Source organism: Apodemus sylvaticus, chromosome 8, assembly GCF_947179515.1.
Source record: "Apodemus sylvaticus chromosome 8, mApoSyl1.1, whole genome shotgun sequence".
NCBI classification, from domain to species: Eukaryota; Metazoa; Chordata; class Mammalia; order Rodentia; family Muridae; genus Apodemus; species Apodemus sylvaticus.
Window position 1 is genome coordinate 64,504,785 of NC_067479.1, and position 14,742 is coordinate 64,519,526.

At 44.2% G+C, this 14,742-nt stretch overlaps 1 protein-coding gene across 1 annotated transcript in view; it reads right to left on the reverse strand.

The window, feature by feature from the left end:
* Wdfy2 (WD repeat and FYVE domain containing 2) overlaps nt 1-13,913 on the reverse strand; it is a 126,508-nt gene extending 112,595 nt beyond the window's left edge. Inside the window, exon 1 of the mRNA XM_052191237.1 lies at nt 13,547-13,913. Coding sequence (XP_052047197.1) covers nt 13,547-13,683 — 137 coding nt within the window. The 5' untranslated portion in view covers nt 13,684-13,913. The remainder of the gene's footprint in view (nt 1-13,546) is intronic.
* Between the last annotated feature and the right edge of the window lie 829 nt (nt 13,914-14,742).

Here is a 14,742-nt window from a genome sequence, read left to right on the forward strand (position 1 = left end):
GGACCGGGCTGGGAGGTGGCCAGAGTAGCACAGGGGCTGCTATAGATCATTTAACTGCTCAGTGCTGATTCACAGCTTGAAATCAATCCTGGTTTCTCTGTGTGGTTACTGGGGCCTAGCAAAGGTAAAGAAATACAGCCGCTGGATTAAGTCACTGTTTACATTTCTATTTAAAAGAATTTTTTTTTACACAGACAGCAATAATAACACAATTATTATTCAAGTGGAGGCTGCAGCTGACCTCCGCTAGTGAGATGAGGGGGTCATGCACTCTCTCTGTCAACCTGGACATGGCTGGACTTAGAATCAACATGGAAACACACCTCTGGGGTGTCTGTCAGGGGGTTTCTGAAAGATTTAACTGAGGAGGTCAGACCACTCTGGATGTGGGCAGCACCACCTCATGGGCCGGGGTCCTGAGAGCGATAGAAAGTGAAGAAGAGACAGAGGTGAGCGCTAGCAGTCACCTCTGCTCCGGAGCACAGATGAGGAAAGGCCAGCTCGTGCTCCTGACACCGGGTCCTCCTCACATCAGCAGACTGTGTTCTTTCTTAAACTAAAAGCCAAATAACTCCTCTCTCTCTTTCCTGGGGAGATAACAAAACACAACACTGTGCACTCTGCACTGGACCCAGAATGCAGCTCCAGGTCACACGCCCCAGAGCTTCTTTCCCACCGAACCAGCTCCTGGTGTCCTCAAGAACACTGAGCTGAAAAAAAAAAGCCAGGCGGTGGTGGCGTCTGTAATTCCAGCACTTGGGAGGCAGGCGGATCTCTGAGTTTGAAGCCAGCTTGGTCTGCAAAGCGAGTTCCAGGACAGCAAGAGCTACACAGAGAAACCCTGTCTCAAAAAAAAAGAGTGAGCTGCTACTTCACCACATAGTGAATGCGTGTATTTGACACCCATGCACCAAGGCAATCTTAAGAACTTTCTTTTTTCCTTATTAAAAGAATACCTTAGCCGGGCGGTGGTGGCGCATGCCTTTAATCCCAGCACTTGGGAGGCAGAGGCAGGTGGATTTCTGAGTTCAAGGCTAGCCTGGTCTAGAGTGAGTTCCAGGACAGCCAGGGCTACACAGAAAAAAACCTGTCTCAAAAAAACAAAACAGCTGGGCGGTGGTGGCACACGCCTTTAATCCCAGCACTTGGGAGGCAGAGGCAGGCAGATTTCAGAGTTTGAGGCCAGCCTGGTCTACAGAGTGAGTTCCAGGACAGCCAGGGCTACACAGAGAAACCCTGTCTCAAACACACACACACATGCACACGCACACGCACACTGCATGTCAACCCCCTCCTTCCTCCCCTCTCTGTAATCCACCAGTCTAATCAGTGCTGCTGGACTCACACTGACTGATCTGCCTGGCTTGGTTCTGTACAGGCAGCCACAGGGGCAGTGAGCCTGTGAGTGCAGTGGCCATGAGCTCCAGCAAACAGCCTTATACAGCACTCCTCCCCGCCCTCCCTCCGGCTCTCTTACATCCTCCCCACTTACGGTTAAGCACTAAGTAGGCACTTAATTCTCACCACTTTGACTAGTTATGGCGTCTCTGCATTAACTGCTGAGCACTACAGAGAGAAGCTTCTCTGGCCAAGGCTGAGGGCAGCAGCCACTAATCTATGTGTACAGACATAAATATTTAGAAGGCAGTTTGACAACACGTCTGTTTAGCAAGGCAACAGCAGTACGCTCCCTTCTAGGGCCTTTAACCAGACTTACAGTACAAGGCAGAAGAATTATTTCCTATGGAGCAGACCTCAAATCCAGTTCTAAAGTTGTTGGTTGGTCACCGCTCACTCTAACAGCCAGGCCACTACTGCAGCAGGGGCACATCTTGCCTTTGCAGGCCAGATCACCAATGGGTGATATCACGGATAGCTCCTCTCCTCACATGGCCAGATAGTACCTTCCAGCACTATGACTGCTAGCCAACAGAGCACGTTTTCAGGTCTCTGTATGTCTACAACCAATGTGTTGTATCTTCAGCATACATAGATCTTTCCATCTAGCTCCAGTGGGTAATCAGGAGCTATAGCAATAGGCTGAGGTACTTCTAGGGTTCCCGGACTGATTAGGCAGGCATCCCATACCTGGCATCGCAATGAATTTTCAAGGTAACTAGTAGATGGTCTCTTTAAATACAGCACCTCTTATCCAGAGAATTGAAAATACTTAGACACGCTTAGATCTGCAGTAGAAGCAAGGGAACTTTATTTGGCATAAAACAATAGTATAGATAAAAGAAGATATACTGTCAAGATTGATAGTAGGCCACAAGAATGAGGCTATTCTAGGGCCCAAGCTACTGCCTGGGGTCTCTTTTTATGGGGTCTAAAGAGGGAGGGGGGCTGACTCTACTAAGGGACATAGTTTGGGTGGTTCTCTACCATTAATGATAGATTAGGTCCTATACTCCCTTTTCTTACTGTGCACAGCCCTTCCTATAGTGCACCTGATTTTAACATATGCATGACCAGTTATATACAGGCAATAAAAAGGTAAAGGGGGACTCTCCCAAAAATGCTACTAGAGGACACAGCTTGTTTTACTGTCCACCTACACCTCAAACTAGTTCAGGCTAGATTAGTCCTTCTAGTAATCACACCCAGATATGCTGAGAATACACGTGAATAGAAACTGCAAACTTGATTGTTATCAGGGTTAGAAAAACTGACACTATTGTTGAGAAATGGCATGTGTGTACCTGATGCAGGGAGGAGGCTAAGGGACTTCTGAAGTTGTCAGATGCATTGTTTGGAGAGGACTGAGTGAATACAGTACTTGTAAGTAAAAAGTAGGCTACCGCTGGGCGGTGGTAGCACATGCCTGTAATCCCAGCACTTGGGAGGCAGAGGCAGGTGGATTTCTGAGTTCACCTGGTCTACATAGTGAGTTCGAGGATAGCCAAGACTACACAGAAAAATCCTGTCTCAAAAAAAAAAAAAGCAAAAAAACAAAACAAAAAAACAAAAAAGAAAAGTAGGCTATCAAGTGCATTAGTACAAGAGAGGGAGTGTGCAGAACCCAAAACCAAATTGGGGCCCAGCATATTAAACTGTCTCCTATGCTTGCCTGCCTTAGCAGAACACAATTACTAATCCCAAAGCTGGGTAAGTAGGAAAGGAGGAGTCCTAAAAATTACAGGCCAGTTAGTCAAGTCAATCGGTGAATTCCAGGTTGAGTGAGCGACTCTGTCTCGAAAAGTACAATGAAATGTGTGATGGAGAAAGACATCAATGGAAAGAATGGGAAATAGAAACTGGTCAAGCAGAACAGTGTGTCCTTGGCCAGTAGCTGGAAATGTCCTTGGTTATGTCCTGGATAGAGGTAAAAAAAAAAAAAAAAAAAAAAAAGAACAGACACTTCATGTGCCTTTTAATAGTAACTCTGAATACCGATGGTCCCAATTCTCCAGTAAAAATACACAGACTATTAGTTTGGATTAGAAAATAGGACTCACCTTTTTTCTGCTGCTAAGAAACATACCTCATTATCAACAGCAGACACTGCCTTAAAAAAATGGAAAATGGTATTCCAAGTAAATGGAACTAGGAAACAAGCTGGTGTAGCTATTCTAGTGTCTGATGAAATACACCTCAAACAAAACTAGTCAGAGGAGACAAGGAGGCCATTTTACTTTCATTAGAGGAAAAAAAAACCTGGAAAAAAACCCCACCAAGATATTATAATTCTAAATACGTATGTACCAACCAGAGCGCCGTTTCATAAAAGAAACTGTAGACTTTTTAAACACATACAACACACACACACACACAAATCAATACCAACACAGTGATAAGTGGGTATTTCATTACAGACAGGTCATTTAGAAAACCTAAACAGGGAAGCTCTGGAATTGAATGATGTCAAATCAAATGAACCTAACAGACACCTCCAGAACATTCTACCCAACACTACAGAACACATTCTTCTCGGCAACCCATGAACTTTCTCCAAAATCCACCACATACTGGGACACATAGCAATTACAACAAATACAGGAAAACTGAAGCAACACCCTGCATTTCATGTAACCACAATAAAATGAAGCTGGGTATCAACCACAGAACTTAAAGAAAATATATAAACTCATAGAAATCAGCAAGGCAGTGATGTCGCACACCTTTAGTCCAAACACTTGGAAGGGAGAGGCAGGCAGAGCTTTATGAGTTCAAGGCCAGCTTGGTCTACAGACTGAGTTCCAGGCTAGCCAGGGATACACAAAGAAACCTACCAACAATACAAAAATGACAATTGGGTCAAGGAAGAAATCAAGAAGAAAATTTTAAAATTCCTAGAATTGAATAAAATGTAAACACCTATGGTATACAACACAGACCCACATCAAAAAAATTGGTTTTCAAGTTAGTAATTTAATAATACATCTGAAGGCCTTGGAAAAACAAAACAAAGACTATCCAAACACAGTAGTATAAAAGGGATAATCAAAATTATGGATTTTGAATGAAATTGAAACAAACAAAAAACAATACAAAGAATTAATGAAACAGAAACCATTCTTTGGAAAGATTAACAATGCTGGAGAATCTTTGGCTAAATTAACCAAAAGAAAGAAACCAGGGACCCAAGTAATAAAGTTAGAGATTAAAAAAAAAAGAGACATCACAACAAACATGGAGGAGGTTAGGAGACTCAGAGACATTATAAAAATCTGTATTCCCAGAACTAGAAAAATCTAAAAGAGATGGATGAATTTCTAGATGTATATGGCCTATTAACACTAAAATAAGATGAACTAAATTACTTAAATAGACCCATAACATCCAATGAAAATGAAGAAGAGATTAAAAATCTCCAAACCTAAAAAAAGCAAAGGCCAGAAGAATGCAGCACAAAATTCAACCAGACCTTCAGAAAAAAACACCAATCCTACTGAAATTATTCTCCAAAAGGTATGAACATTTCTAAACTCTTTTTACAAAACCAGTATTTCCTTGATACCAAAACCAGACAAGGACCTAACAAAAAAGAAATAATTTAGGCCAGCATCTCTGATGAACATAGACCCAAAAGTTCTCAACAAAATATTTTCCAAGTGAACTCAAGAACATTTAAAAAAAAAAATCATCCCTCATGATCAAGTCAGCTTCATCTCATAGATGAAGGTACGGTTCAATAAAAAATAAATCAATAAATTTAATTCATCACATAAATAGATTCAAGGACACAAACCATATGATCATCTCATTGAGTGAAAACAAAATCCAACATCCTTTCATGATAAAAGTCCTAGAGAGTCTAGGAACAGAGGGAACATATTGCAACATAATAAAGGCAATATACTGCAAGCCCATTGTCAATATCTGTGCAACAGAGAAACTCAAAGCACTTCCACTAAAATCAAGAGTAAGACAAGGATTCCTGCTACAGCACCCACTCCCAATCCAGTTCACAGAGTACTTTAAGTCAGCAAGAACAGCAAGACAAGTGACAAAGATAAAGAGGCTCAATGGCCCCAGAACATGCAGGCTGGGCAGTCAGTGATTACTGAAGGACAGAAACACATGTTCAAGATGACAGTTAAACACTAGCTCCTGGTGTGGTTTTAAGTGGGGGCAATTAAATGGATATGTATGATTATAATTGTATTTTTAAAGCCTGGCTTAGGAAACCTACTCGAAGGTAATATATAACATTAGTCATTGTGCTAATATCTATGGGCAGTCATTCTTTATGGTGGTGATAACCATATTTATTATGATATAAGAATATTCCAGAAGAATTATTGTCATTGCCAAAAATTAAGTTGGTTATTAAAAATTAGAGTAAAGATGCTGATTTCTTTTTTTTAAGTCCTCATCTTTTATGATTAATTTTATGTATATTAGTATACTGTAGCTCTCTTCAGATACCAGAAGAGGACATCAGACCCATTGTAGATGGTTGTGAGCCACCATGTGGTTGCTGGGAATTGAACTCAGGACCTCTGGAAGAGCAGTCAGTGTTCTTAACCACTGAGCCATCTCTCCAGCCCAAGATGCTGTTTTCTTAAGAAAGAAAAAAAAAAAAGGCCTGGAGTTGGAAGACAGGGTCTGGGAGGAGATGCAGAAGGATATAAAGGAAGGATCTATAAAATTTTTAAAAAATGTAGTTCTACTCAAACTTTGGTTCCCAAATCACTAGTGGGAGCCAGGCAGTGGTGGCACATGCCTGTAATCCCAGCACTTGGGAGGCAGAGGCAGGTGGATTTCTGAGTTCGAGGCCAGCCTGGTTTACAGAGTAAGTTCCAGGACAGCCAAGGCTACACAGAGAAACCCTGTCTCAAAAAAACCAAAATCCAAAAAACAAAACAAAAGCAAAAACAAACAAAAAAAAATCACTTAGTAGGTTAGGAAATTAACCAAAAGGCAAGTGGTCAGGATTTCAGAAGAACTAAGACTGACCAGAAAGTCAGTGTGCTTGTCATATGAGAAGGCCACCAGCTCACAGCACAGAAACCCAGGAAATGCCAAGGTCAGAGCTGGCTCTGATCTGACTCCCTGCTCCAGTCCTTTGAGGGAGGGATGAGATGGGGGCCGGAAAGAGGTACTGAAAATTGATTTGTGGTCAAAAAGTTTTTCCAAAACAGTCCTCTGCCCACCCAGGTGCCACTGGGTGCTAGCAAGCTCCCTAGAACTAAATGTTCACTACTTGAAACTTAAGGATAAATCTAAAAGCAGAAATGTAGGGAATCCTGTTCAACTGGGTATTAGGCACCAAAACAAATACATCTGGAAGAGCGCTGCCAAGAATAACCGCTGCTGTCCAAAGCTCCAAAGCATTGTTGCCAGTTGCTCCATGAACGGGGACAATGTCACACAAGCATGCCACTCGCTGCCTCCCCACTGCATTCTCTCTCACTGTGATCTCAGGGTGCAGTGACTGCAGGGACTGTCTGTTCATCCAGGCGCCCCAAGGGCACGAAGTGGTCCTGAGACACGAAGTGGTCCTGAGACACAAATCGCCTCCTTTTCCAAGATGAAGAGACTCAGTCTGAGTGTGAGGGAAAATGGACTTGGCTTGGGTCTCAACCCCCACCCCAGTTCTTTTCCAAGAATTTTAAATTAAAAACAGAAGAGCACAAAGCAGCAAATGCTACAGAGGACAAGTAAGCAACCTCCTCTGCTCTTTTGGACTTATTGGCTATTTCTCAGAACCCTGGATTAATGTTTACTAATGATTAAACGAACATACAAACCAAGAGGCCTCCTGCCTCTGGACAGGAAAAAGTCACTGAAATGGCCAGCAGAAGCTGCACTAGGATCAGGCTGTGTGTCAGGGGATTTCTAGATGTCACACTCTCCTCCTGAGACCTAGTCATACAAAATGTTGCCCCTTCAACAGACTGATACTCTAACAGTGCAGGTGAACAGAAGAGCCCCTTAGTGGCCCTTATATTTCAGGCTAACCAGTATACACTGTATACCATTTAGTTTAGTGCTACAATGCACATAAATACTTCTGTCTGAAATCATAATTTACTCACTTCTAATGCCATAACCTGACTTAATTTCCTCCAAACTCCAAACCCTGACTCCATATGTAACCAGGGCTGACCCTGAGCTCCTGGTCCTCCTACCTCCTGCCTCCATATCCCAGAAGCAGGGACTACGCCCCCCTGCCCCACCCCCTCACCCCCCTACCCCTCCACCCGCGCCAGCACACCCACTTAATTTGATTCTCCAGTGGATCCAGGGCTCCCACCAACTGAACTACATCCCCACTCCTTCCAACTCTTAATGACATCAAGATAAAAAAAAAGTCCCTCTCTCTAAGCCAAAAGGCAAAGCAAAAACACTTGTGGGAAGGAAGATACTGTGTAAATAAAAAGGATTGCTTTTCAAAGTCTGAATCTCCTTTGCTTGTACACAATTCTCTCTCAAGTGTCTTCTGGAGTTTTCTTTCTCTTCTGTTTTAGGGGAATGTGTCATAGTCTCAAAATCATTCATGTCAGGAGTGTCAGAAGTACCAGCCCAGCACTTTCCAGTGTTGCAATTCCAGTGATTAAAATCTGTACAATCCTACAGAAAATCTGGTTCCACCTTGGTAAGGTGAACAGGGGTGCTTTCCCACGAAGATCCTAGAGCAATCGTGTTCCTGACCTCAGGGCCACACAGGCAGTCCATCTGCAGACCCCTGGGCCTGGCCTGAGTACACAGAGAAGACCTCACTTTCAACAATCCCATGAAGTACACTATCTTGGGACTTGAAAGAAGGAGTATTAGTGCCAAATGATAGATTTCTAGTGCAGATCTGAAATGAGAGATCCAGTGCAGAGGTGAAAGTTCACTAATTTTACACCATTAAATAGAGTTCACATAGTCAAAAGTTAGTTTGAACTTCAACCCATCTAAGAAATTCTCAACTTTCACAACTTCAATTGTAGGAAAAACTTTGATTTGAAATTCTTCCAAAAAAATTCTATGCACGTATTATAAAATACATAGTACACACTCCATCACTTCGGTCTAAGCATCGGTGCAATTTCACTTCACAATGAAAGAATTAGTAGCAAATGAGACAACACTATGAGGATTTATAAGATGAAAAAATCCTTACTTATCTTTTCAACATAAAATTAAGGAATTAAGATGTTGTAAATCAGATGCCACAGTGACTCAGCGGTGTCAACTTATGTCATCACGAGTCACCCCAGGTGTGGTCATAAAAGGCCCCAGCCACTTCAGATCAATTAACATCTCTCTCTCTCTCTCTCTCTCTCTCTCTCTCTCTCTCTCTCTCTCTCCCTTTCTCTCTCTTTTCCCTCCTTCCCTCCCTCTCCCTCCCTCTCCCTCCCTCTCCCTCTCATTCCCTGCCTTGGTCATTCTGTCCATCTGTCTCTATCTCTCTCATTCATGTCCCCACTCTCGCTTCCCCCACTAAGCCTCTTGCTCCAGATCCGTTGCATGGTGTGATCTCTTGGTGGCACACCTTGGCATGGGCCCATCAAGGACACACACCCCCTGCTCTTATCCCTATCATAGGCCATTTGGAAACACAACAGTTGAGAGACTTAGAAGGGTAACGCTTTAAAGATAGAAATAAAACCCCTCTCTAGTACCAGCTCACTGGCACCTCCATGCCAGGAGGACCGGTTATCCCAGCCTCAGGCAAGCTGCTTAGTTTGTCTGAGGCTCAGTTTTAAGGATCTGCTTAGGGGAAACTCAGCAATTACAACTCAGAGTCAGGAGTTCACTTAAGGAACTGGCAAAGTGCTTTGTACAAACCACTGGGCATCAGATTTCCTTCTGCAGAGATGTAAATCTGACCCTTATTATTTATGAGTTCTACCCTAAAGGAAACAGCTGAAAAGGCTGGGTCTTAAATAGTCAAAGTTTGAGGGAGTTCCCCAAGGTCCCCTTTGCCGTACTTAACCTCTCTGGGCTAGCTGGTTTTGGTCAACTTGACACAAACTAAGGTCAACTGGGGAAAGGAAACCTCAATTGAGGAACTGCTTCCATCAGACTGGCCTATAGACTTGTCTATGTGGCATTTTCCTAATTAATGATTGATGGGGAAGGGCTCAACCCATTTGAGAAGAACCACCCCAAGGCAGGTGGTCCTTAGCTGTGTGGAAAAAATGAGCCGAGCAAACCAGTAAGCTCTACTTCAGTCAGAGTCTGGAGGTGACTTCCCAGGATAATGGGCTGTGATTGGACCAGTAAGCCAAATAAAAACTTTCCTCCCCAAGACACTTTTGGCATGGTGTTTTAGCAGGTATCAGACTTAGGCCACCCTCCTTCAGGTTCCCTCTCACAAGGCTTTCATGCCCACCCCTGTTTCCACAAGTCATTTTATCCAGAAAAAGAATTCCAAATGTTTGTACTCAGGAGTTTCTGTAATTTTTTTCTTCCCTTTTTGGCTTTAGTTTCTCCTCTGGAGCCACCCGTCCTCCAAATTCCCCACAGTATGACAACATTCAAAGCGGAATTCTGACTAGCATAGGCTGCTTGTCTTACCTTACTCCTAACCAGAGACTCTGTATAGTTAAAGTATGTATATAATGAACATAGGAAGGTGTGCTGATTAGTTTGTCAACTTGTCACCGGCCTATAACCATCTGGGAAAAGAGATCCTCAATGGATAAAATGCCTCCACCAGACTGGCCTGTGGGCAACTCTGTGATGGCACTTTCTTTATGTGAAATTAGTGTGTAAGGGCTCAGCCCGCTGTGGGTGTGGTGCCTGTGGGCAGGTCCTGAGTTGTATAAACAAGCAGGTTGAACAAGCTTTGTGGGGAGCAAGCCAGTAAGCAGCACTCCTCCAAGGCCTCTGCTTTAACTGCTACCTCCAGGTCCCAGTCCCAACCTCATGCTTTAGATAAACCCTATCTTCCCCCAAGCTGCTTTGGGTTGTGGTCTTTATTACAGTCATAGAAACCTAACTAAGACCAAAGGTAAGCATGGGACATGGCTGGGTCATACATGGACAGAGGTCCCTCCTGGCTTTCTTCACCTAAGACTCAGCTAAACAAGACATCCCTTGTAAATTACAAAGTCTTGATCAAAACAGAGCACGTAGGTCTGTGATGATGCTCTTTTTTCAACCTACTTCTCCTCTGTTTAAATAGTTCGGTTTTTCAAGACAGGGTTTCTCTGTCTAGCCCTGGCTGTCCTGAAACTCATTCTAGTCTGAGCTGGCCTCAAACTCTGAAATTTGCCTGCCTCTGGCTCCCAAGTGCTGGGATTAAAGGCGTGCACCACCACTGGCTGGCTATTTCTTTTTATTTAGTATGTATGCATTAGTGTTTTCCCTGCATGTATGTATGTACAGGAGTTAAAGGCAGTAGAGAGCCACCACGTGGGTGCTGAGAATCAAACCAGGGCCCTCTGCAAGAGCAGCAAGTGCCCTTAACCCCTAAGCCAGCTCCCCAACCCAGATGAAGCTCTTCTGCAAGGACCACTGAAACACCATTAGCCTAGAAAGGGCAGCCTGAAAAGCAGCAGGGAAATGGGGGACCTTAGGTCCCACAATTTGGTGTAAGCATTTGTAACTAGAACCTGGTTACACTAAAGCCTCTGAGAGACCAGTGAGTTCTGGGAATAGGTTCTGCATCAGAGCATGAAGCTTTACTAGCTAGCTACTCAGTTTGTTTTTATGTTTCTTATTTTCTCTGTTTCCTCCTTTGATATCAAGTAAAGTTCCAAGTCTTCTCAACTGTGCCACACACACACACACACACACACATACACACACGATAAGAACACACTAGGAACTTTACTGTCTGCTGGGATGACTGCAGCAATGCTTAGATTCTCTGTTTGAATGTGTCTAAGGCCACCTAGTCCAATACTTACCCCACAAATGTCTATTTGTCAATATAAGGTTTTCACAAGTCATCCAAATAGTCACTCAACAAACATCAATTAATCCAGAATAGTTAAGTACTGGATTTTGAGAAATGGGACAGAGGGAGGTTCTACATCAGTCACGGATAAAACAAGTAGTGAGGGATTCCTGTGTGCCAGGTACTATGTAGATCTCTAGCCAGTAAGGGACACAACGCTCCCCAGAGAACTCACAGAAGACAAAATAGACATGACACAGATATATCACTGCTTAAAACAAAAATGTTAAGCTTTTTCAAAGGTACAGATAAAGGCTCTAATGAATCTGAATGGAGAAGGGGAACTGGGATTTCCTATGCACAATGCTATAGCACACTATTTGTAGCTGACCCTCATGGTTCAGTAATGAACTGGCAAAGCAGCTAATGATAATGGTTTTGTAAGTGTTGATGAAAATCAATATTCTGTCTTCCTATCTTTAGCATTATATCAAGCGACACTAGCCTTGCCTTTGAGAAGTAAGAACACAGCTCAATTCTTTCTTTTAGGAAAAACCATAACTAAAACTGCCTTAAAACAGCTACATTCATGGTTGACTGACCCAAAGAAACATAGACTTGTCACCTGAGTAATAAAATTTACAGAGACAAGGACCCAGAATTACTGTAGGGGCCCATTTCATGGTAACTCCACAGTAAGATAAAATTCTGTTATGTACACTGCAAACCAGGAAAGTGAAAGATCATTAAACACTGCACTTCCTTTGTGCTATGATGAACTGAAACTTACTCTTCACTTTCTTGCACATATACTTTAGCTTCTCTAGACACTGAATATTACCTCCACTAGAGTTGTTTCTTTCAAGGTAAATACATTGAAGTGGGATTCAGATGTTTCTAAACTAATATTATGGAGCTGAAGTCTGGACAACCTGTCTCCTCCTCCAACTGGATTTAATGAATGTACGTATTGGGAATCAATTTCATCTCTAGTACTGGAAAGGGGGATTTATCAACATATTCCTTCAATATATGTTATGGAAAATATTCCAGAAAGACAATTCTTTGACAAAAAATTTAAGCCCAGAAACAGTCTAATGCAGTCTAAGAATGTTGCACCAAAGGAAAAAATTAAACACTGTCATAAGACTGCTTTATGAATCTCAAAAGTTTCCCACATCCACATCAATCAATTTCTTCTGTTCTTCCCAGACTGACTGCCATTAACATATGTTGGCAATGCTTCCCCACAGACCTGCATAGGAAATGAAGCAGGTGCCATTTATGTCAAGAATGATGCAGATGTAGATATGTAATATACACATGTAATAAACTCTTCCTTTATATTCAAGAACCTAAGAAACAAATCAAGTAAAACTGTTTGAGTTTACATTATAGAAGGTGCTGAAACAATCTTTTAAAGTGAACTTTTTGCTCTTATCTTTGCAATTTTAAGAGTCACAGAATAACTCTACCTTGGCATGGTGGTACCAACTTATCATAAGAAAAACCTAACTACCTGACTGAAACTAAAAACCCAGTTACATACCTCTACAATGTTACAATTGTTTTTAAAATGCTTGTAGATACTACTCAAATAGTAATTTCAGATATATTATCCTAGTCCCTATATTCAAGCGGCATTCCTCTGGAAATCAAAAACGCAATGCAAGGGGGAATACTGAAGGCAGAACCAGAACTACTTCTGCTAACTAAGCAATAGAAAAGGAAGTAGGCAAAGGGAAGGAACTCAAGCAGTTGTCTGCAAAAGTGATCCCTTGCAACTTCCAGTCACTTCCCATCGAGCTTCAAGACATAAACTTTTAGGAAAGAAGGCACCACACGCAGAAGCCCAGAGTTACTCTCTTCACAATTTAACAAGTCCTTGAGTTCGGTGAAAGATGTCCTGGAGATACACAGATTCCATGAACCTTATGGAAGAAAGAAAATTCGTTCCCTTTCTCGTTTGGGTAACCAAGAACAGGACCAACTAGCAGCGCCTCCAAATCAACCCGGTGCATGGAGGGTCCTACTAGCTAAAACACCTGCAAAACCGGGCGGCTCCTCCCTCAGCCCCTCCCATCCCCAAAACTGGCCCAGGTCTGGTGTCTCTGACACTGTTAACCCAAAGGTTTTGCTCGGACTCCTCTAGGAGCCAGGAGCTTAGGCCACCGCACTGGGAACTGAACCCGTAGGTGCGGTCTACACTCCCACCAAGCCAGAACTGGACCTCCGCGCGGCACAGGGGCAAGCAGTCAGTACCTGTCCTCCGAGACGCTGATGACACCCTCTTCCTTAGGCACAATCACCGCCATGTTAACCACCTCCTGGGACCCCTCGACCCGCTGCAGCAGGATCGGCTTGCGGGTCAGTGGTTGGGGCTGGATCTCCGCCGCCATCGGAGGGGGCGCGCCCGGGAAGCAGCCGAACGCGCCGGGGGACTTGGCTGAAGACAATGCTCAGGCTTGCGCTCAGGATCGGGCTGAGATGCGAAGCGGGCCTTTGGGAGCCGGCGACCATAGCCCTGCAGCCTGTCCAGGGAATGTGCTTGCTCGGGCTTCTAAAACCAACAACGCCGCCACACCGGCCGCAAGCCGGCGCCACCTAAGAAAGTAGGGGGCGGGGAGCAGGGGGCGGGGTGGGGCGGGGCCTGTTGCAGGGCGGCCAACCCACTTCCGGAGGATGGGCACTAGTTGCCAATGCGCGTGCGTCAGCCCAGCAGCCACTTCCGCCCCGCCTCCTGTAGCTCACCAAGGCCCGCAGCGCCGTCAGGACGCATGCGCCCCGCAGCCCTCTACTCTACCTTCCACACCCAATGCTTCGACCCCTCCCTCCTAAAAATTCTGTGAATGCGCTTGCCCAGAGCCCCACCCTCTCCAGACCCTGAGAATGGGGCGGAGGGGTGTGGGGGGGGGGGGGGAAACCAGCGTCAGCCGCACCGGAAAAGCGCCTGCAGGAAGGATAGACGCTAAACTAGTTGGGACGTGAGTGTGCATGCGCGCAGATGACTCACCTCTAAGTTTTAACAATAACACACCGGAGAGGGCGCTGTACTGTCGGCCGTAGTTAAGCAGCTCTTGGGAGCACCGCGTGGACTCTTGGGTGTTGTAGTTTCCTTCATCTTCAACGTCCTTGTTCTAGAAAGCAGTAACGCCCACTTCTCAGCCCAGGAGAGGTGAGAGCAAAGGAAGCTCCGCGCCTTCTGTGGGTTATTGCCCAAGTCAGAGGCAGAAATAGCATCTAAGGGGGAGAACTAAAGAGTAGGCCCCGCTGATCAGGACTTCTCCCGGGGTCACACTGCCACCGGTTGTAAGGAGGTATGAGGGCAGAGAAAGAAGAGACTCTCATACAAGCTTCTTTGAGGGAGTTTAGAGATCATGGTATCAATCTTTTCTTTGTGTTATGACTAAAGAACTCACACTTGAACTAGGTCTTTTGTCCAGTCTTGTTTCCAGTGA